This window comes from Lucilia cuprina, chromosome 2 (genome assembly GCF_022045245.1).
Source record: "Lucilia cuprina isolate Lc7/37 chromosome 2, ASM2204524v1, whole genome shotgun sequence".
Classification (NCBI taxonomy): Eukaryota; Metazoa; Arthropoda; class Insecta; order Diptera; family Calliphoridae; genus Lucilia; species Lucilia cuprina.
This window is the reverse complement of record NC_060950.1, coordinates 28,919,579-28,944,036: the sequence shown is the minus strand read 5'-3', so window position 1 is coordinate 28,944,036 and position 24,458 is coordinate 28,919,579. Positions and strand designations below refer to the sequence as shown.

At 32.0% G+C, this 24,458-nt stretch overlaps 2 protein-coding genes across 4 annotated transcripts in view; one reads left to right on the top strand and one right to left on the bottom strand.

The window, feature by feature from the left end:
* Window positions 1–13: 13 nt before the first annotated feature.
* LOC111682214 (cytoplasmic dynein 2 heavy chain 1) overlaps window positions 14–24,458 on the bottom strand; it is a 47,738-nt gene continuing 23,293 nt past the window's right edge. Inside the window, exons 16-31 of one of the 2 annotated variants that reach the window (XM_046950896.1) lie at window positions 18,622–18,747; window positions 18,402–18,533; window positions 17,830–18,334; window positions 12,576–13,169; window positions 12,240–12,413; window positions 11,875–11,988; window positions 11,096–11,198; window positions 10,710–10,942; window positions 10,207–10,429; window positions 9,781–10,133; window positions 8,382–9,355; window positions 6,984–8,320; window positions 5,586–6,742; window positions 5,295–5,507; window positions 4,248–4,559; window positions 14–372 (exon numbers count right to left, since the gene is read on the bottom strand). In XM_046950896.1, the coding sequence (XP_046806852.1) occupies window positions 82–372; window positions 4,248–4,559; window positions 5,295–5,507; window positions 5,586–6,742; window positions 6,984–8,320; window positions 8,382–9,355; window positions 9,781–10,133; window positions 10,207–10,429; window positions 10,710–10,942; window positions 11,096–11,198; window positions 11,875–11,988; window positions 12,240–12,413; window positions 12,576–13,169; window positions 17,830–18,334; window positions 18,402–18,533; window positions 18,622–18,747 (6,841 nt within the window). In that variant the 3' untranslated portion in view covers window positions 14–81. Of the gene's footprint in view, window positions 373–4,247; window positions 4,560–5,294; window positions 5,508–5,585; window positions 6,743–6,983; window positions 8,321–8,381; window positions 9,356–9,780; window positions 10,134–10,206; window positions 10,430–10,709; window positions 10,943–11,095; window positions 11,199–11,874; window positions 11,989–12,239; window positions 12,414–12,575; window positions 13,170–17,829; window positions 18,335–18,401; window positions 18,534–18,621; window positions 18,748–24,458 lie in introns of those variants that run through there. The other variant, XR_006940886.1, reaches the window with a different exon arrangement.
* Window positions 3,903–20,838, top strand: LOC124419905 (GATA zinc finger domain-containing protein 10). Of its 2 annotated transcripts, XM_046950902.1 has the most exons (3): window positions 3,903–4,078; window positions 14,648–15,504; window positions 18,956–20,838. In XM_046950902.1, exons 2-3 carry the CDS (start codon window positions 14,731–14,733, stop codon window positions 20,270–20,272), a joined length of 2,091 nt encoding a protein of 696 aa, XP_046806858.1. In that variant the 5' UTR covers window positions 3,903–4,078; window positions 14,648–14,730; the 3' UTR covers window positions 20,273–20,838. The 2 variants fall into 2 exon arrangements, with proteins under 2 accessions (XP_046806858.1, XP_046806862.1); XM_046950906.1 differs by lacking the exon at window positions 14,648–15,504 and having other exon boundaries at window positions 3,906–4,078.

Here is a 24,458-nt window from a genome sequence, read left to right as displayed (position 1 = left end):
TTTCACAGTTTTTTTGAAGCCCAAAAATATCCTTTTATTTTAACAGTGATGTACTATAAATATGAAAAAACTAAATATTACTTAAAAATGTCCCACTATTAAGGCAGCACCCGACAATAACACCGTATCAGCTGTCTCTGTGGTAGCCACCTCTAGTTCACACAATAACTTTTCACGTTTTGCATTTGTATACACCGGCAAATAAGTAGATGATATCGCAGCCGAACTGCCTCGGGAAATGCTTTTTAAATCACTCATGCGATTATCTTTTTCTTTAAAAGTAATAACAAACTCTGGAGATTTGTCTTCTGCCATAAGGACGTCATTAGAGGTGATTATTAATTTACCATAGCTAAAAACAGCGCCATTTACCTGTGGTGAAAAGAGAGAAATTAAACAAATATTAGACACAAACCATTATTTGAAAATTGTAATAGATTAATGTATGTGATTTATTAACCCTCTATAACTCAACATCTCCAAATTGGAAATTTTCTACATATCTGAAAAGCAATATAAATTAAATTGACTCTCTTGTTTTATAAAACAAAACTTTCGTTAACGTAAAAAATTTTTTGAAGTATACTGAAAATTTTTTGAATATTTGTCGTTTTGGAAAATGAGACCATAAAACAAAGAATAATAAGAAATTTGCCCATTTTCACATCGTTAAATAGCCCAAAATATTTTTACTTTTTGTAAACGAGAAATATATTCTTTTTATTTTTTGACAATTCATATTTGAGAAATTTTAATAAAACTAGAAAATGGGAAATTAATATAAAATAAACATAATGATTTGCAAATATGAGAATAAAATAATAAAACATGTATTTATTAAAAGTTTACAGATCAAGTGCACAATAAAAAGATAAAACATCTGTGAAAGTATACATTTAAATGTTTTATATTTTTCCCAAAAATTTTTAAGTACGTTTTTGTGCAACTATGTAGGTTTGGAATCAGTGGTGAAAGTGAAATTCTACCAATACATTCTTAGAGTTAGGTACCGAATGACAACTCCTTTAGACCCGGTTCACACTAAGAAACTTCTTTTGGGAAACTTTTGATTTTTGTGTGTGAGAGAAAGAAATATCAACCATCTCTTTCTTCAAAAGTTTCCCAGTGTGAACCAGGTCTTAGTTACCAACTGACAAACTCCAATTTCCTTATATTCTTTGCCATAAAATTTTAATATTTTTTCCAGAAAAAGAAAAAAATGACCTACAATCAACATTGAGCTAAAGGACAAAAAACAAACAATTTTGCTCTATAAAATCGCAAAAGTCGAAATTTTTAATTTAGCTAATCAGATCAAAAATTAAAGTAATAATTTCCCTTTAATAAAAAGAATGGAATGTATACAGTCCGTCTGTCTGTGTGTTTGTTGAAATCAGTTTTTAGAGGACCCTAAATATCGGCGAGATCCGAATCTTCTTCTGTTAGACATGCTTTCGAGAAGATCACTATTTAAAATCAGCAAAATCGATCCATAAATATTGGACATATGAGCAAAAATCTGACAACCTCAGAAAATTTCATAACAAAATTTAGATTTTTTATTCATGCTCAGGCAAAAACTTTAATTTACAACAACAAAACACATAATCATACGGTAAATTTTTTATTCCCTTTGTTTATAAAAACAATGCTGAGCATGACGTCACGATACAAACAAGGAGTATGTTGTTATTGGTTATAAACATGAAATTTTGTATGTAGGACCGGATTAGGGTTGAAAACTTAAAAGGGGATTTTTTTGTTACTTTTTCGTTCTACAAAAGGTACTTTTTGGGTTTTCTATAATAATGAACCTAGAAACATGAAATTAAGTAAGTTGCGCCCGGATTAGGTGGGAACACATAAAAGGGGACTTTTTGGTACTTTTTCGTTTTACAAAAGGTACTTTTTGAATTTTCCACAATATTGGACCTAAAAACATGATATTAAACATTAAAGGCCTGAGTTTAATGAAAACCTATAAAAGGGGATTTTTTGGTACTTTTTCGTCCTACATAAGGTAATTTTTTGAATTTTCTATAGTATTGAACCTAGAAACATGAAATTTAGAATGTAGGACCTTGACTAGGTAAGAACCTATAAAAAGGGACTTTTTGGTACTTTTTCGTTCTACAAAAGGTACTTTTTGAATTTTCTATAATATTTAACCTAGAAACATAAAATTTAGAATGTAGGACTTTGACTAGGTTAAAACCTATAAAAAGGAACTTTTTTAGTACTTTTTTGTTTTACAAAAGGTACTTTTTGAATTTTAGAATGTAGGACCTTAACTAGGTAAGAACCTATAAAAGGGACTCTTTGGTACTTTTTCTTTCCTCCAAAGGTACTTTTTGAATTTTCTACAATATTGAACCTAGAAACCTAAAACTAAGTATGTAGAACCCGGATTAGCCCAGAACACATAAAAGGGGACTTTTGGTACTTTTCGTTCTTCAAAAGGTACTTTTTGAAATTTCTATGATATTGAACCTAGAAGCATGAAATTTAGCATGTTGGGCCTTGACTAGGTAAAAACTTGCAAAAAGAGACTTTTTGATACTTTTTTCTACAAAAGGTACTTTTTGAACTTTCTATAACATTGAACCAAGAAACATGAAATTTAGCATGTAGAGCGTTGACTAGGTAAGAACCTACAAAAAGGGACTTTTTGCTACTTTTTCGTTCTATAAAAGGTACTTTTTTAAATTTTCTATAATATTGAATATACTATAGTGGGGAGGGTATTAAAGTATACCAATCAGCACAGAAATGAATTTACTTCTACTTCAAAGTAATTTATGTAGATTTTAATCGTTTTATTAGTAATTATAAGTTAATTTTGACCTTAAAGTCATTTGCTGAATGGGAGTTTGTATGGGGGCTAGAGTCAAATGAGGCCCGATCACTATAAAAATTAGTATTATCATTTATTGTTCTATAAAACTAATTTTTGATGATTTTTGTTGACATTATAAAATATTTAATGTAATTATGAGCCTTAAAGCCCGAAATAATGGACCGATTTACACCATTTTCAATAGTGTTCGTTCTTGAACCAAAAAAAAAAAGTATGTGCCAAATTTTATCAAATTGAAATTGAAAATTGAGACCTATAGCATGTGCACAAGGTTTACAAGGAGACACAGACAGACGGACGGACATAGAAAGTAGACTCAGAAAGTGATTCTAAGCCGATTGGTATACTTTAAGGTAAGTCTAGGACCAATATTTTTGGGTGTTACAAACAGCAGTACAAACGCATAATACCCTCACCACTATAGTGGTGTAGGGTATAAAAAGGGTTAATTGAAACTCTGTTTCATAAAATAAATTATACCCTGAACAAATCTGATAGTTTAGAAGTTTACGATTCAAACTGCTGCAGTTTTTAATCATTTTTTCATGGAAATCGCTTGAACAATGAATCTAGCAAAATGACAGTAATAATAATTTCCTTGAATTTAAAAATTATTTGTCCTATTTATAACAATATTTCAAATGTTTATTGAACAAAATTTGTATAAAATATTGTCTGTCAAATATGATGTAGAATATAGAAAAGAATGATTTGCTTAAAATTTTGTATTTTATAAGAATTTATTTATGTGTAAATTTATTTTTGTATTGAACTTTTAGTTTTATATATTTAGAATTACTATAAATTGAGGCTAGTTTCACCTTGTATATTTTTTTGCAATATTTATTCTTTAAATTGTGACACGATATTATATTATTATTAATTTAATTAACAAAAATTTGTATTTCTTTGCAAATTGATTTCCTTTTGATGAATTTCCTTTTTCTACGCTCACTTGATAGTTAATATAAAATACAACTCTGCCAAACAAACCCACCTTAAGCTAATCTATTACAACTCTGAAAGCAGACATAATCTCTTACATTAAATGTCAAATGTGGTACCGTGATGTCAATCAAAAACAAAAATTTTTATACAAAAGCAGACAAAATAAGAAAATTTCATAGAAAACAGCAATAAAACAATAATATTTATAAGAAATTGTTAAATAAAAACAATATACAGAAGGTGGTCAAACAGTTTATGGCTAAAATGGGAAAGGTATGTGCTAAGAACGTGTAAAAAACACTAAGTGAAAAAATGTAAATCAACTACAAACATTGGTTGTAATAAGAAAAAATGCTAAAAGCCGAGAATTTATATTAAAACAATTATTTCATAAATGAATACCGGATTAAATCCGTTTATAATTCTAATCCGAAACACTTACCTGCAAAGGTTTTAATCTAAGCTGTACTTGTTGGGTATTGCTGGTTTGGTATGATTTTTCGGAGGTTAGACTGTGAGACTCCAGTGTTAGATTTTTACAGGAAATCTGTTGTTTATGTGAATTGATGAGTTTCAATGCCGATATAAGAGTCTGACAATTGTAGACTGTGGTTAAGTCAACTTCCTCAATAAAATCCAAGTGTTGCATGGTACGATAACGAGTTTCGGTGTTGGAGGCTCTATGCATGAAAGCTTTTATATAGTCTAAAGCGTTAGTGGGCCCACACCAGAGACGTTGCCAGTTTAGGGGGACCTATGGTAGTATTTATAGTGTTATATTACATATTAAAAACTTCTTGTATAAATTAGGTATAAATGCAATTCTTGTTAAGTTCTTGATTACTTCTATTTTATTTCTAAATCAGTTCTGATTCCCTTCTAGAAAAGTTCTTGTTAATATTAGATAAGTTCTTGTCTAGTTATAGTTCTGTTCTAGTTCTTTTCCAGTCCTGTTCTAGTTCTGCTCTAGTTCTGTTCAAGTTCTGTTTTAGTTCTGTTCTAGTTCTGTTCTAGTTCTGTTCTAGTTCTGTTCTAGTTCTGTTCTAGTTCTGTTCTAGTTCTGTTCTAGTTCTGTTCTAGTTCTGTTCTAGTTCTGTTCTAGTTCAGTTCTAGTTCTGTTCTAGTTCTGTTCTAATTCTGTTCTAGTTTAGTTATAATTCAATTCTGTATTAGTTTCATTAAACTTTAGTTCCATTCAACTTTAATTGTAGTTTAGCATTGGTTCAATTCTAGTTTTAGTTCTGTTCTGTTCTGTTCTGTTCTAATTCGGTTCAAGAATCGTTCAATTCCAGTTAACTTCTATCTCAGTGATAGTTCAGTTCCAGTTTAGTCCAAGTTCATTTCTAGTTCAGTTTTAGTTGCGGTACATATATGTATACAAAAACCAAAAAGTAATTTTATTGCGATCTTTTCAGATTTGAACATATTACCCTTTTAATTCTTTATTGCATGTTTTTTCTTTTAAAGCGAATTGTTTCCTAGGACTTACCTGATTTGAAGCAAGTATATTAATCATTTCCATATTTGCTGTATTCTGTGAGTTGAGCTCTTTAAGACTACTATATACTTGACTTAAGGTATTGTGTATCATTTGATAACCCTCACCGGCCAATTTCAATTCTGTGTGTATGAAAACCAGCCATGGATTGGATGATTTCTGTTCATCATTTAATTCTTGAGCAGTAATATTTATGGAACAGTTCTAAAAGAAAAAATTAAAATATGTTATTAGTAGTAGATTTATATTTACATTAAAAAGGTTTGCTGTCAATAGCCTTACCTGTGCCAATTTCCTCCATAAAGCCAATATAGGTTTAATTTGTTTTTCCAAATTCTGCTGGTTCTTTTCGTTATCTCCACTTAAACCTAAATACGACAACCTCAGTTCTCTTAAAATATCTAGGCCGTAATCAATTTCTCTGCTTACATTTGATTTAGTGGACAGTTTAAATAGCTCTGGTTCATCTTGAGATGGTAACTTTGATAAGGCATTTAAATAATCTGACCATTGTGTACTAGTGGGTATAGTAACTCTACCCTCAAAAGGAGTCCATCTAGAACTCAAAGATTCATTGTTAAAAAATTCTTGCAAATATTTCTGTAAAACCAACAGATCTCTTAAATTATTAATGCGACCACCAAAAGCCACATTTTCATTCAATTTTTGCATTATTTGCCAATCAATGCGTCCACCTAGCATAAGAGCATCCAACCACTTAAGTAATTGTAAGGCGGCCTTAAGATCTGACTCACCAAACTCATATTTTTGTGACCAACCTTGCGGTATAAAACGTCGACGTTCTTGTAAAACAGATAAGGCTATAAATATCACTACTCTTATCTTCATTAGTTTAGCTTCTTTGAGTATGCTTCTATCTTGCTCCATTACAACGTAATTTTGTAACATTCTTTTGGCCTTCTGTTTAATACCAGCTGGATATTCATATAGAACTTTAACAAACTTATACATTACAGCTTCACTAAAACCTTTAGTGGATTCACAAATCAACCATAAACGAAATTCCGCATGCTTTTTCATTTCACTAAATTCTCTTTCCAGTTCTAGTAACCAGGTTGGTACTAGGTGGACATTTTTAACACATATCCATTTACCCATTTCAGCTGAAACTTTAATAACATCCATGGCTTTTTTCTCTAGACCTTTGCCTATAGAAATTTCTTGATATTTATCTTTGCCTTTAGTGCGCACTGCCACACTTAATATTTCCGTTGCTGGATCATTTTCGGTTTGTGTAATCATAAGTATGGGTTTTTCGGCAGAACTTTCTTCCACCAATTGCTCAATGCTGGGTTGTTGTATTGTTTCAATGGATATGCCCAACATTTCTTCTGCAGTTTGTCTCATATAATGGGTTACTAGTTCTGGTCTTATGATTAGTGTTATTAAAAGTTTTTCAAAGCTATTAATGGTTGTTACTGAAAAGAAATAGAAAATTTAATTTTTTCTTAAATTATTTTTGTAAAATTGCAACTTTTTTATAAAAATTTTCTTTAAAAAGCATTTTAATGAAAAGGTCATTTAAATTTATTTTTATGAAAAGCATTTTGACTCAAAATCTTTTTAATGAAAAGCCATATATTTTGAAGAAAAGCTTTTTCATGCATGACAAGCTTTTTTTAATCAAACTTTTAACTAAATTAATATCCTTATTATTACCTGGTATTTCTGTTGACTTTCCTTCTTTAAAACCACTCCATAGTGAAAAATTATGCACTTGTAATTTTTCCTCCATTTCAGGTTTTTGGTTAATTAAAAGTTGCAATTTTAAAGCTGCCTCTTTGCCAAAACTCTCCACAAATTGTGATCGACCATAACCAGCACTACTACTTAAAGAACTGCCTTCAGATCCCGACATGAAATTCGTAACAAATAATTCCCATTCAGCATCATTTATGCGTTCCTTATATGCCGTACGACATACATATAATGCCAGTGATAAATGTCTATCCTTGGGTATAGATCTAGCCAAATACTGAAATGTCTCCCGAACTAATTGACCATAAAATTTTAATTCTATTTGTATAGACGGGTTGACACCACCAATATCATGTAATTCCAAAGCATTTAGAAATAGTTTTATAAATACCATAGAAGATAATTCATAACAGGAGGTTAGATTTACATAAAACCACGAAGCTTTGGAGCATAATTCTCTTAACGCAGTAAAGTCTGCCAATAAAGTGTCTTTTATTTCAGAACTTTCCTTTAAGGATTTGTCTATAAAACTACTGCTTTCTTTGACTTCATTTAAAGTTTTTAAAAGCTTTTCATTTTTCAATATGTCACCTTGAGCTAAGGATAGCTCTTCCAATAGTTTATCTTCTAATTCTAGGCGTTGTTTTAGTAGTACCCCTTCATTTTTCAATAAATTCACACGTTTTTGTTCCAAAACTGGATTTTTCATTATTATAGCTTTAGACATTAGTTGATCACTTAAGCCCACCGCAGTTACAGTAAAAGGTATACAAGTGATATAGGCAAATATTTCCGATTCTATGGTTAATTTGGGGGTCTTAGTGACCAAAACCAGCTGGAAATTGTCATGCAAATCCACCATCTTCGATCCCACTTCTATTTGTTTTTTATTGAATTTCATATAAACTTTATTTGTAATCAATTGCATTAGTGGTGGTCTTAATTCCTGACAGTCTTCTACTATAAATATTTTACCAAATCTTACCGCCAGTTCCAGTGCGTACGCTAATTTTTGATTATTCTGAGATAAAACTTCAAATGGTCTTTCCTTTGAGTGTAAGTATTCTTTAAGCCAATTAATGGCAGTCTCTGTGGGATCTAGTAGTAGAGGTATAGGATAAGAGCCAAATGGTAAGTTAAGCATTTGTCTTAAAACTGCAGCATTCTCTATAATCTGAGCATCTCTAGCCAAACCCATGCTTTCCCAAATAATTTGCTCTTGTTCGGTTAGTAAATTTTTGTGTAAATCAAATGATTCTTTTAGTTGCAGTTCAGTAGTAAGTTTATTGAGACAAAAGCTGTAATATAAAAAATGGCGATTAATATGTAAAGAGGAAATTAGTTTACCAGCTACTATACCTTCTTTCCTTTAGTGACATATGCGAGTAGTAATTAAGGGCCAATGCTATTAACAAGGACTTGGTATCTAAAGTTTTAAAAGTAACTTTATATTCCTCCAGTTGCATGCTCCATGTCTGATACTCTGAACTTAATTGCTCTACCAAAACTTCAGCAGCCGTTAAGGTACTGCGAGCTTCTTCTAATTTTAATTCCAATACTGCTGCTTCCTGGGTATATGCATTTAATTTAGCCGACAATTGCTTCACCCGATTGTCTACATCATCTAGACCCGTCATCAAAGATTGCATTTCATCTTCGGCCACATCTAAGTTCTTTTGTAATTCCTTTTGTTCTCTCTCCAAAGGCTTAATACTTTGTATAACTTTTGAATATCTAACACTAGCCTTTACCCATGCTGCTAAAGGTGCCGCTGCCACCGAAGCTCTTTTAGCATTTTTCATTTCAAAAGAATCGGCTTTATTAGCTAAGAGTTTAACAACAGCCTCGCAATTTTCGGGACTTATACGTGCTGGATCAAGTGATCTAATGTCTTCTTTAACACCTCTTTTAGCCAAAAATGTTTTCATACTATTCCATGACGTATCCCGTATACCCATTAAACGTAAGACACCCTCAAGTATGTCCCTTATAGTCTCGGGAGGCGCTCTTAGAGATCTTATTTCAGACAATGCCTCTGATTTTATTTGACCTACAGCGGCTGATGCTTCTGCCAATATTGGTTCTACTTCAGCTAATTCCTCTTGGATTTCTTGTTGTCTCTCTTTTAGTTTTTCACTGCTTTCTTGTGTTTTCTTTTTTAACTCCAACATGCTAGATTTTTGTTCATTGGCATTTCTCATAGTCGAAGAAATCATTTCCAAAGCTTCATTAGCCAATTTTCGCTTTTCGGCTAAAGCCACTTCCTGTTTGGAGGCATTTGATTTCAGGGTATCAACCACGGCATGAGCAGAAGCAAGTTTGTCGACACCGTGCTGTTTAAAAACAAAATTTTTTTATCTTATTCAGTTCTAGTTTAGTACTAGTTCAGTTCTAGTTCACTTCTAGATCAGTTCTAGTTCAGTTCTAGTTCACTTCTAGATCAGTTCTAGTTCAGTTCTAGTTCAGTTCTAGTTCAGTTCTAGTTCAGTTCTAGTTCAGTTCTAGTTCAGTTCTAGTTCAGTTCTAGTTCAGTTCTAGTTCAGTTCTAGTTCAGTTCTAGTTCAGTTCTAGTTCAGTTCTAGTTCAGTTCTAGTTCAGTTCTAGTTCAGTTCTAGTTCAGTTCTAGTTCAGTTCTAGTTCAGTTTTGTTCAGTTCTAGTTTAGTTCTAGTTTAGTTCTAGTTCATTCTACAGTTATTCTAGTTTAGTTCTAGTTCGTTAGAGTTCTGTCAGATGATGTTAAGGCTTTTAAATAATTACCTGTAACTTTTCCAATCTTTTATTAATATCCTTCGATAAATTACAATAGATGTAATAGTACGATTTTATCAACTGATAAAATCTTAAAGATACCTGTTGTTGTAATAAAGTATCTAATATCTCCGAAAAATAACTAGAAACAGGAACTTTTTCTTTCGGTGCTGATTGACCAGGAAATTCGCTTAACACTTCCACAAATTTCTTGGGCAACATATTTAAGGTCTCTATTGAAGTGCCTCTTAGATATAATATATCCATATTCCTATATAAGGCAGGATATTTAGTAAAATATTCCTCAATTTTAGAATTCATAGGATCCAAACAAATAATTAAATGAAGATTTTCTTTGGCTCCTAAAAAGACAAACACAAAATAATCAATTGTTTTAATAATTCCACTTCATTTTCCTTTTGTGCTTTCACATACTTTTCATAAAATATGAGCCTATTGTATCCTGATAGCCCTCCAATTGAGCTGAATGCTTAAGTGAACTAGCAATAGACTCTAAATCATCACCAAATAAATCCAATATTTCACTTTCCTCCAAAATAGCTTCGATTGGTTTCATTATGTCCGGCACATAGGAGAGCCAACAATGTTCTATTATCAAACAGGAGCATTGATTTTCTAAAGCAGCTACTTGCATGGCCTGCAATGTGACAAAAAAGCAAAACGGTACAATAGCAAGAAGAAAATAAAACAATGTGTAAGAAGCTTTTAACTAACGGTGATCGAAAATAACTTGTCCACATATTTAAGAATTAAAAGAGGACACTCATTTTCATTTATAGAAAAATTAATCACTTAAAATATTTATTTATAAATTATAAAGAGTTTTCAATACTTTCAAAATTCTTGTTTTCATATTAATTCTGATTCCGCAAACGAGTATTCGCTTTCTAGTCAAGAGTATACGTATTTGTATTTACCAATTTTAAATCATTGTAAAAATCCATTAGACCATAATTACAACCACCCTGTAGCAATTGGATTTTAGCCTGTTGCATTGTGGCTGCTGCATAAATACAATCCATTTGTCTTTCACCTGCCGTCCCCACCATGAGTATGTGTGTATTATTGCGTGTCAATAAACGTGCAAGTTTCGATGTTTGTTCCAGTAATTCTTTTGTAACCGGTGCATCAATGATAAAACTTTCCGAGTCTGTTGTAAAAGAACAGAGAGAGAGAAAAAAAAGAAAATTTAGAATTTATTATAGTTTAGTCTTTTGTTGCCTTTTCTTCTCCAATGCGTTGAAAATGTTTTCAGAGTTGGTATTTATGTGGTATTTTGTTTTCGTTTTCATTTTCTACTTACTACAAATAGTAATTTGTTTTTGAACTTCCTCCAGCCATTCATCATGTTGTAAGGTCTGCAATTCACTATTGTGTTTTGTTGTCTTTGGTACAAAATATATTTTCTAAAAGATATGAAATTAAATTATTTAAAGTGAATTTATTTTATAAAGAGATAAAGAGCGTAAAAATTATGTAAAATACAGTTAATATTTCAAATATTTATATTGGTAATAATAAGGAAGCTTAGTCATGCTGTTCAGTTCTAGTTCAGTTCTAGTTCAGTTCTTGTTCAGTTCTTGTTCAGTTCTAGTTCAGTTCTAGTTCAGTTCTAGTTCAGTTCTAGTTCAGTTCTAGTTCAGTTCTAGTTCAGTTCTAGTTCAGTTCTAGTTCAGTTCTAGTTCAGTTCTAGTTCAGTTCTAGTTCAGTTCTAGTTCAGTTCTAGTTCAGTTTTAGTTCAGTTCTAGTTCAGTTCTACTTCAGTTCTAGTTCAGTTCTAGTTCAGATTCACATAACTCTAGTTTAATTCCTCTTCGGTTTTATTTCAGTTCTAGTTCAGTTTTAGGTTTGAAACTGTAGTTGTATCCTTAAGTCCAATTGTTTAATTCACAATTGATGTTGTATCGTGTATGTGATGAGAAATGTTCAAATAAATTTTTGTAACTACGTATAATATAAACATTTTTCTACATGTACAATTTATTTAATTTTGCGTTACAAAACTCTCTTTAATTTTCAATTAGAAATTCCTCCAACTCTTTAAAAATATATAACATATAAAAAGCTCGTATTTCTACTTACATCTTTACTACCAATTTTACGCATTGAATGTCTTAATATTGTTTCAAATTTCTCAGCATCATCCTCGCAAGCTAAACGATCCTTAAACATGGATACTAATTCACAGTATAAAGCCTTTATTATTGTTTTTATTTGTATGCAGCAACCATTTAATGAAAATAACCCACGAACCAACATTAAACAAAATACAGATAAATACATATTATACACAAGAAGAAAATGAGAAAAATAAAGAATTTAATTAAAATTTATTTAACAAATTTCTTTTTTTTTGGTTTGCATTTAAATGGAAGTTCTCGCAAAAAAAGAATAATAGATAAAAACCAATATATGTAGGACGAAAACGAAGCGTAGAACAAGCTTACCTCATTGAATGAATTTTCTGGATAATATTTGAGATTTGCCAATGTTTTCATTATAAATTTCGGTGAAAAGTGATAGTGAGCATTGCAACCAGTAGCAGCAATGGCAGCAGCATCTGTGCTATTGCTACCAGCACTGCCACCACGTTTACGAGTCATAGTAAAGGCAGCTTGAAACTATTAAATAGGGAAGGGAGAAAATATGAAAAAGGAACAATTTAAATAGTTTTCATTCATATGTTTTGTATTAAGTTGAGTAGTATGAGCATGTTGAAAAGTAAACGCATACAAAATAATGTACAGAAAAATAGTTATTACAGCCATTATGTTACTACTAACCTTTGTATAGAATTCCATTAAACCTTCAGATATAGATTGTACATTTTGTAAACTCATACCCTTAAAACGGGCAGAGTCATTGCTGCTGCTGCCGCCAGCTTGAAGATGGTATGGGTTGCCTAAAAGTAAATGTTCCAGATGTCGTTGTATAACAGCTAACATATCTTGTTGGGTGGGATAACCGACGTGCAGCAAGTGATTTATAGCCAAATAACGCGGTGCAATTTTCACCAAACTTGCATTAGCTGTCGCAGCTGTTGTCGTTTGCGTTGTAGACTGTGAAATGGAACCACATATTTGTAAACCACTTACATTTATCCATTCCAATTTGCTACTGTTGTTGGTAGTATTATTGCCTTTGCCTTTGTTGCTATCGCCACCACTCGTACTATTCTTAACCGCATTTAGGCCAGAATTTGAGCTGTTATCGTTATAAAAGCCTTGTCGTTGCACAAGTTGCAATAATAATTCAACAATTTCACTGCAACCCCAAGCATCCAAATAACACAGATCCAAATTTTTCAAATACATTACCAAACGTGTCTGTTTCGCTTTAAATTCCCGTCCACGCACTCCACTTACAGTCATACAATTCTATGTTTTTAAAATGAAAATGCATAAACAAACAAACGAACGAACGAACATAAAATACAAAATACATTTATAAAATAGATAAAAAAGGACATTTTGAAAGTGGTTAAAAGCTTTTTATAAAACTATGTATGCAAAAAATAAATACTTGTACTGAGTATAAATTTTATTTGCAAAAGAAAAATTTCGTTTAGTAGCGTTCAGAAATTAATTGTTGAAAACTAAAAACCTCGAAGCAATAAAGTTTAATTAATCTCCATTTAAATGAAATTGTTTTTTGTTATATTTTGAATGTTTGTATATATTTTAATATAAACAAATGCCTCGACTGGGATTGTGTTGAAATTGTGGTAAATAATTTGTTTACATTTTTAATTTCTAAATATTGTAGTGGCAATTAAAATTTATTTCATGTTAAATAAAAAATGGTATAAATCTTTAGTTTATTTTTATGTTGCAACATTAGCTATGTTTTTTATACCCTATACCATTTTTGTGGGGAGGGTATATTGGGTTTGTGCTGATGTTTGTATACCAATCGGCTAAGAATCTTTTTCTGAGTCGATTTAGCTATGTCCATCCGTCTGTCCGTTCATGTAAACCTTGTAATCAAACTACGGTCGCAATTTTGAAGTTAATTAAATCAAATTTGGCAAATAATCTTCTATTGTCCCAGGGACGAAGCCTGTTGAAAATGGTTAATATCGGTCCATTTTTTAAGTTCATAATTATGTTTAATATACTCGTATGTCGACAAAAAGTTGCAAAACCTAGTTCAATACTAGCCTCGATGACCCTAATGAACTTTACAATTATAGAGTCTCGTTTGACCTTAGCCCATATGAAAAAACCCCTTCAAAATGCTATAAATATATGCATTCCGCACGTACACCAAAAGAACCATTGTGATTCCATTAAAAGAGTGTTAAGTACGTGTTGCAAGATAAGCTTTTTTGTGGCTTCTCGAAATAATGTTTAAACAATCATAATGGGTCCATATTTATCTCTACTCATCATAAAAGGACGCCACAGCAAATTACTAAAGACACCACTTCAGCAATAAAATTCTAGATAAACAAGTTTTGTGGGAACCAAAACCTGTCTACCAAATTTTATAATGATCGGTCAAAAACTGACCTTATCTTCCATATAAGACTTCCTTTTGTTTCAACTTTAATTTGTTCAATAAATTTGATAACTATTGGTTCATAACTGACCCTACCCCATACTCTCTCTCTCTCTCTCTCAGCGAAATTTAATAAAGAACGTTTCCATCTTATAAAGACGCCACAGCAAATGAGTTTTTTTTAGGATACGTCCATAATTGACCTTATCTCTCATATAAAATATATATGTATAAAATTTAGAATAGCTGAATATAACATTCTTGTTTTAGTTGCTTTGAATATCATATTTATGTATATAAGTTGTTCTTGAAATAAAATCATGAAAGCATGGAACAATATTGGTTTTATTTAAAGGATAACAACTGGTGACGAGGATAAACAAGAATATGATTCAGATAAAAAAATTCAAGCTGTCAAAAAATTGGACATAATACAAAATGGTGACACCACTTACAAATACACAACCACAGGCAACTGTTTTTAATATGGAATCGTTCGATGCTAATGTCTCCACATGGTCAAGATGGGTCACTCGCCTGGAGACGGCATTGGACATATTGAATTGCGATATAGCAAAAAAGAAACATTATTTATTATATTATATGGGCATGGATACATATAATATCCTATGTGACAAATTATTACCAGACGTCCCGGAAAATAAAACATTCGATGATATTAAATCCATTTTGAATGAATATTACGAAGCGAAACCTAATGAAATATTAGCCAACTACAGATTCCATCTACAGAAACAGAAGCCGGATGAGTCGTGTGAAGAATATTTGAATGGTTTAAGAAAGATGTCAATACATTGCAATTTTGGCACATACCTGAGTACAGCTCTACGTAATCAATTCGTTTTTGGACTAAAAAACCAGAAAATTCAAAATCATATGCTTGAAAAAGTGCAACTAACATTAGAAACTGCACTAGCCATAGCGAAAACTTATGAATGTGCTGACAAAAATGAAGAGGAATTGCAACAATCTCTATCGAATGATACTACAGTAGACATGTTAACCAGTAATTATAGATCGAAAGAAAATGAACAGTATAACGAAAGAAGACATAAGGATACAATATGCAGTTTTTGCGGCGTAAAAGGTCATCTAAGACGCATGTGTTCTAAAGCAAAACGTCAATTGAATCAAATTAAGAAGGAGCATAATGCCGATTCTACCGAGGAAATTCTACAAATATATGAGGAGGTAGTAAACAAGCTCAAGGGTAATAAGTACTCTGACTGTTCAAAATTTTATTGTAATTAAATGGTTAATAATGTAATAATAAATTTTGAAATTGACACAGGTGCTCCTGTTACCCATTTGAGTGTTACTGATGCAGAGGAATTTTTTTCGGCAAATCTGAAAAATATAAAAGTGACATAATGATGTATGCAATACCCCAATATAATTAGGTATTTACTGGTGTCAGTTAATACGATGCGAAATGCCCTAAAAGGGTGCATTTCAGTGAATGGGTTGATACCAAAATGGTACGCTAAGTGGTGATTACCAAATAACCATTAACCAGGCGAAGAAAACAGATAAATACACGGTTTAGCACCAAACAAATATTATAAATACGGAACTTGTGCAAACTAACAAAGTACTGATTTGTCGGGAAATTCATCTGCGTCAACATCAAACGAAGGAATGGACTTTGTCAAACTATATATTAATATAGAAAAGGAACTTGTACGTTTTACTAGGCTCATAGATATCCCTAGTTCCCTGTGTTCCAATGGAGCATGTGATCAATCGTCAACCTCTACTGTTAACTTTTTTTACTATACACTTCACCTTCGTGAGAAGGGTATGAATGTCGATAGTTTTACGTGAGTACCTGGCATGATGCTCTACCCCACGGTGGTCTTTTTCATCCACTGGGTAGACTTGACAACGGTCTACCATATCCCTTTTATTCTTCAATAAAGAACTCAGGTGGTAATTTTTTTATATTGGATTTGACCGGTCCAATGTACACCCACTTTGCTGAAGTACTTGAGCTATCAAATCTCTGACCATTGGATGGCATCTGCCGAGGACATTGTTCTTACTCACAGAGACACATTGTGGTAATTCTGATATGAAAAGAGTATACTCCGAACATATCTGGACAAGAAAGGAAATTCAATGGTAACATTTGTATAAGGTACCTTTCATTCATTATCATATAACCCAGTACACATCTCATAAGAGAAAAACATAAGAGCCAGGACATAGACCTGCGGGCAACTGGCCACCCGTAGTAACAAATTATGCTGTGTTCTGGGGTGACCCCTTTTCAATCTATGCAAGGACTAAGCCAGGCAGTAGACTGTAACCAATTTTTTAGTCCCAGCCAGACTAGAGGTATTAGCCACCTCTTTATACCCCGGTATTGCAATAACACCAAGGTGGAGAATTCACCAAGGTAACATGCACCCGGGGGGTGAGTTACCTTGTCCGTTTATAATTTCTTATAGACAGCGGAGTCGATTTAGCCATGTCCGCCTATCTGTCTGTGTGTATGTTGAAATCAGTATTCAGAAGACCACAGATATCTGCGCTATTTAAAATCAGTCCAATCGGTCCATTAATAACAAAGATATGAGTATGAGAATTTTCAATACTATTGAACCTAGAAATATGAAATTAAGTATGTAGAGTCTGAATTAGGTGAGAATTTCAAAAGGTACTTTTGGAATATTCTATAATATTGAACCAAGGGACATGAAATTAAGTACGTAGATTCGGAATTAGATGAGAACCCATAAAAGGGAACTCTTTGGTGCTTTTTTGTTTTTCAAAAGGTACTTTTTGAGTTTTCTATAATAAGTACTTTTTGTATTTTCTATAATATTAAACTTAGAAACATGAAATTGATTATGTGGAGCCTGGATTAAGTCAGAACACATAAAAAAGGACTTGTTGGTACTTTTTCGTTCTACAAAAGGTACTTTTTGAATTTTCGATAATATTTAACGTAGAAACATGAACTTTTTGAAATTTCTATAATATTGAACCTAGAAGCATGATATTAAGTATGTAGAGTCTGGATTAAGTGAGATCCTATAAAAGGGTACTTTTTGGTACCTCTCAGTTTTGCAATTGGTAGGCATTACGGATACATTGATCACTTTGTGATAGTTTGAAAATAATAAAGTTCTGTGCATTAAAGTTTTCAACCAATTGTCGAGAAGTTTTTGATAAAAATCTTTGGGATTCATTAATTAAAATTATGAAAATGAATAGTTCGGAAATTTGAAATTATGTTCAAAACATAATTTATAATATTTCGAACATAAATTCAAATATAAGTTGAATCTGAACTTAATTTTTTTCAATCACATAATGTTTTCAAGATATCGTGTCCTAAAGTTTTTGAGGATATTTCAGATGTTACAATAACATTACTTGAAAGAAAGAATTCAAATCCATTAAAACTGCAAGAGGGAAATTGTTACAATTCTCATATTCCATTAAAAAAACTTGTAAGTTAAATATAATTCATAACATCCTGCCAATAGAATATTTTAATATAAAACTTACCTGTCTCAAACAATGTATAATATAAGCCGGCGTCAATTGTGTTGAACAATTAATGGTCAGCAATTCATAACCTGACATATCCTGAACTGCGTGTTGTATAAGCAAAGTTTTGGCTGCACCAGCCGGACCTACAACTAAGAATGGTGTGCTGGAGGGAGCCTCTAGAAAACTTTTCAATTGTTGCAAATACATTTTAATAGAAGCTGTTTCAATTAATTCGCCGCCACCACTTATATCACTTTCATAAACATCCAAGGACTTTCTACTTTTATTATAAAACAATAACTCTGAATGATTTGGATTGGCAACGTAAAGGCCAGCCTTGTTATATAACCAATTTGAGAATTCATTTTGACGTTCTACTGGTAAAAATTCAAAAGCGGCATGACAAGCAGCCACTGTAAATTCTTCACGATTTTGTATATTGAAATTATTATCATGTCCTGCCTGAAGTTTTAATAGTAAAGCACGTAACATGCGGGAACGTGTCAAACCAGGAAACGTACTAAATAGAAAAAATATGAAATTGTGTATTTTTTATTTTATAAATATTATTCTTTGCCAGTACTTACTGTAAATATTCCTTTTCTAACCATTCCATAGCAGGTTCATAGATTTCCTCTATAAAACTTTGTATTAAATCACCAAATTCAAATTTACTCAATTGATATTCGAGTATACGTTTTAAGGGATAGTCTTCATTGCTTTATATGTTTGTACAAAAATGGAAGGTTATTTGTTGGTGGTTTAATTTTTATTTTGTGCATCTTTAATGCTGTAGCATTTACTTACTTCATATTTACTATGCCCATACGAGATATTGTTGCTGGCGAGGCATTACGTACATCATCAGTTTCAAATATAAAATTCACATTATTACCGAATTGTATGCGCCAACCAGATGGTAATGTTAGTAATCTATTCGTAAATAAATTAGAAAAGAGAAATTGTAATTAAAATTTGTAGTTTTAAGGGAATATTATTCAAAGGATTTTATTTAATGTGAATACATGTGTATTTTAAATAGAGGATTAATGTGTAATTTAGTTTTATATTAAAGTTCTGTTAAAAATATGTAAATAGTTGTAATATTCTCTATTTCATTTTTCCTATTTTTTACACACAGCTTACACCAGAAGAAGAAGCCCGCAACAAAATGATTATGCGCGAAAGAGATCGTGAGCGTAAACGTTTAAAACGTATGAATCCCGAATATAGGCGAATGGAACAAGAACGAGATCGTGATCGTAAAAAGGCCCGACGAGCCAATGAAGCATTTAGACAGCTCGAAAAGTTACGCGATAAAATACGCAAAGAACGTAAAAAAGGCATAATAGTCGATGAGGCAGCATTGGCAAAACATTTTAATTTAGTGCCAACGACACCTGTCGAACCGGAAGTTATAATTAGTGATGTGGTAACGGCCACAGAACAACAGCAGCAACAGCAAGCTAACCAACAGCAGCAGGCTACACAACAACAACAACAGCAGCAGCAACCGTTGCTAACGCAACAGCAACAACATCATACACAACAGCATCAGCCACAAAGGCGAAGAATACATAATACGAATAATGCAAATACAACAAATACTTCAAATATGCCGAATACTACAAGTAGTATAACAACAACTACCATTACCAGTGCTAATACAAACAACAATCTAACACAGGTCACAACGGCCAACATGCCACCCTCCACTAATACAGCTGCCACTCACATGTCACAACTAAACAAGGGTCTACTCTATCCACCACCCAATTTTCCCCATCATCCTCTACCCATACCCGGTGTGGCACTAATGCCCTCACTGTGCCATCCCATTTTACATCAAAATCTAAGTGCTACTCTGTATCCACAGAATAGTGTTAAACAAGAGTATAATACGGCTCGAAATGACACGTCATCAACGTCAAATGCTCACAATTTAAGTGCTACTTTGTATCCACAAAATAATATTAAACAAGAATATAATTCGGGTAGTAATGATACCTCGCCTTCAACAAATGCCCACAATCAACAGCAATCACCATCCTCGGCACCGGGCGCAGCCAATGCCGGGGCCGCCAATAATAATGATGAACATGAGATGAATATGATTGAACCGGAAATAATATTGCAAACATCATCGGATATAATAGCGGCGCCACATCATTTCAATAATCATGCCCATGCACATCATTTGCACCAGCAACAGTGTAATATGTTTACGCATATGGCACCACAGGCTCATATGGCAGCCGCACATATGCGTGCAGCAGCTCATGCTCCTCATATACCGCCATCAGCATCGGCTTTGGCAGCTGCAGTAGCTGCGGTACAATCTCAACATCAACAGCAGCAGTTACAGCAACAACATCCTACATCACAACATACTATAACACAACAACAGCAGCAGCAGCAACAACAACAACAGCAGCCACAACATCAAACGCAACAATAAATTTTTAATGTTTAATTAAAACAAACAGCGGAAAAATTGCATATTTGCAAATTTACTATTTTATTATTTTAGCTTGTTTTTTTGTGTAATCGTGGGCATTATTAGAATTTATGCCATTTTTATAATTATGTATTTTTTTTCTTCAGTTCTGTTTTTTGTTTCCTTTCGTTTGTGGTCAACATCATTCATGTCGTCTCACTATGGCTACACAGTGGATTAGGAAGAATTTAATGTTGGTAGAAAAGTGTTAAAGGTAATACCAAGACTTTAGTCTACAGTCAAGAATATAGTCCTATAGTATACAGGGTGGACTATAGTCGATAGTCTAGCATATAGTATATATACCAGATTATACACCGCATTCTGAAGTCGAGGCTATATTTCATAGTCGAACTTATGGTATATAGTTCAGACTACAATCTATAGGCTGACTATATTCAAGAGTCTATTCTATAATCTAGAGTACCGAATATAATGTTGACTATAGAATATATATACTATAGTTCATACTCTAGACTATAGTCTTTATTCCAGACTATAGTCTATAATCGAGACTATATTCTATAGTTTATAGACTGCAGTCGAGACTTTAGTCCAGACTATAATCGTAAGTCGAGATCTATAGACCAGACTAAAATTTATAGTTCATGTACAGTCTTTAGTCCAGACAAAATTCTATAGTGGAGGCTATAGTCCACACTATAGTCTAGAGTACAGGCTCGAGACTATATTCTATAGTCCAGACTATAGTCTATCGTCCAGATTATAGTCTATAGTCAAGACTATAGTCTATAGTCCAGAGTACAGTCTACAGTAAAGACTATAATCTATAGTCCAGACTATTTTGTATAATCCAGACTATATTCTATAGTCTCGACTTTAGCCTATAGCCCAGGCTATATAATCTAGAGTATAGTCTATATATACTTTAGTTTATACTCGAGACTATAGTCTATAGTCAAGACTATAGTCTAGAGTAGAGGTTCGAGACTATATTCTATAGTCCAGACTATAGTCTATCGTCCAGATTATAGTCTATAGTCAAGACTACAGTCTATAGTCCAGAGTATAGTCTACAGTAAAGACTATAATCTATAGTCCAGACTATATTCTATAGTCTCGACTTTAGCCTATAGCCCAGGCTATATAATCTAGAGAATAGTCTATATATACTTCATTTTATACTCGAGACTATTGTCTATAATCAAGACTATAGTCAATAGTAGAGACTATATTATATAGAGGAAACTATATTCTATAGTTGAACTGTAGTCTATAGTCGATACTATATTATATAGTCCAGACTACTGTCTATAGTAGAGACTATATTATATAGTTCAGTCTATAGTCCAGACTATAGTCTACAGTCTAGAATACAGTCTATAGTCCAGACTATAGTCTATAGTCCAGACTATAGTCTATAGTCCAGACTATAGTCTATAGTCCAGACTATAGTCTATAGTCCAAACTATAGTCTATAGTCCAGACTATAGTCTATAGTCCAGACTATAGTCTATAGTCCAGACTATAGTCTATAGTCCATACTATAGTCTATAGTCCAGACTATAGTCTATAGTCCAGACTATAGTTTATAGTCCAAACTATAGTCTATAGTTCAGACTATAGTCTATAGCCCAGACTTCAGTCTATAGTACAGACTATAGTATATAGTCAAAACTATAATCTATAGTCCAGATTATAGTCTATAGTCCAGACTATAGTCTATAGTCCAGATTATAGTCCAGACTGTAGTCTAAAGTTCAGAGTACAGTCTATATTCTATAATGCAGGATATATTCTTTAGTCGCAACTTTAGTCTATAGTCCAGGCTATAGTCTTGACTATAGTTCAAATTATAGTCTATAGTCGAAACTGTACTCAAAAGTATGTAGTCCAGTCTACAGCCGAGACTATAGGCTATGGTTGAAAATCATTAGAATATAATTTTGTAGCAACTGTTTACCTTAAAATACAAAATTAATTATGCTCCTTTTCACTTTAACACTGTATTTTTTTTGTTGCACTCACTTAATTAAGTATTTGTGAGTAAAAAAGCAATTTCTCTTTTTTCATTTCGTATACATAATCATGTTTTATATAAAAACATAAATTTTATATTTTTTTTCGTATTTTTAAGCTTTAATATTATTAAACCATTTTCACTATTTAAATGTCTATTTATATCCTTTTTTTAGTCCGTCGATTTGCTTCCATTTGATTTATTTGTTTGTTTTAATTTTTACTTAATGTAAACATAAATGTTTTAAAATTTTTAATTTTATTCTCATATTATTATTATTTTAATAATTTTATTTTTTAGTTTAATTAATGTCCTTTTTTTACTATTGCAATATTTGTTTTTATTTACTTTATCATTTTTTTCGAAACATCATAAATTTTTACTCATTTTTTTATATAAGGTTTAAATGCTTTAGTAATTAAAATCTATTAAGTATACACTTAAAAAAACACACACAACAAACAGAATTATATATTCAGTAAATATTATATATAATAAATATATATAGTACGAGTTGGGTATATATAAATGATAAAAAACTGTATGTATCCATTTAAATTTAAATAAAAACCATAAAACGTAATAAATAATAATAATTATTATTAAAGGAAAAAAAGAGGAATTATTTGCCACTCTTAAAAACAACAACCGTACGAAAGAAAAAACTTAATTATTACGAATTTATGCGAAAATAATAAAAAAATCTTTTTTTTTTTGAGTAATGTAAACACTATTTTTTCAGTCATCTAGAGTGAAAGTGTATTTCAGGTAGGTATGAATTTAAACAAGTAAGAGTTCTATATTCGGCTGTGCCGAATCTTATATACTCTTCACCATGATGTGTTAAAAAAAGTCGGTGTCAAAAACTCTTCTTTCAAATCACTTACTTCGGGCTAAACATACTTAATTTCATGTTTCTAGATTCAATATTATAGAAAATTCAAAAAGTATTTTAAAAAACCAAAAAATATACCAATAAGTTCAGGTTTCCGGTTCTCACCTAATTCCGACTCTACATACTTAATTTCATGTTTCTAGATTCAATATTATAGGAAATTCAAAAAGTACCTTTTGCAGAACGAAAAAGTACCAAGAAATTCCTTTCGATTTGTTCTCATCTAATCCGGTCTCTACATACTTAATTCCATGTTTCTAAGTTCATTATTATGGAAAACTCAAAAAGTACCTTTTGAAAAACTAAAAAGTACCAAAAAGTTAACTTTTTCCGGTTCTCACATAATTCCGACTCTACATACTTAATTATATGTTTCTGGGTTCATTATTATAGAAAAACGAAAAAGTATCAAAAAATTATATTTTATGTGTTCTCGCTTAATTCCGAATCTACATACTTGATTTTATGTTCCTAGGTTCAATATTATAGAATATTCAAAAAGTACCTTTTGAAAAATAAAAATGTACCAAAAAGTTGCCTTTTATGGCTTCTAACTTAAGCCTGGCTTCACATACTCAATTTCATGTTTCTAGCCAATAACAACACACTAGTGCTGCTCTCGCACTGCTACTCTTGCTCTGCTGATCTCGCTGATTTTGCTGATTTTAAATAGCGATCTTCCCGAAATCATGTCTAACAGAATTATTGAAGATTCGGATCTCGCCGATATCTGGGGTCCTCTAAAAACTGATTTCAACAAACATACAGACGGACAGACAGATAGACAGACGGACATGGCTTAATATAAATACTTTATAGGGTCGGAAAATTATATTATAGAAATTACAAACGGAATGACAAACTTATATCATATATCATATATGTTCTGGCTAAATGATTGGCCTGCCCATTTTCATAGTGACCCGTATTCGCAGGGACTGATTTTGGTTTTACCAGGTATATTTTTGTCTAATGTATTCACCCCTATTCGGCATTTCGATTACGTATTCGCAATAATAATTTTTCGAATTTATTTGTTGTTTTCATTATAAAAGTAGTAAAAACTTGTTCGTTCGCATTTAGAGAAACAGGCCCTTAAAATACAGAATCAGATCTTTTAGAAGTAAATTCTTTCTTATAAAAGTTATCACCGCAGAGCTTTTCTAATGGAATCTTTATGTGAAGAGTAAGATTATCAAATGATCTTCCTAAAATTTTACAAAAACATTTTTGTTTTTTTTTAACTTGTTAATGTCGATTTTGAGAGGCCT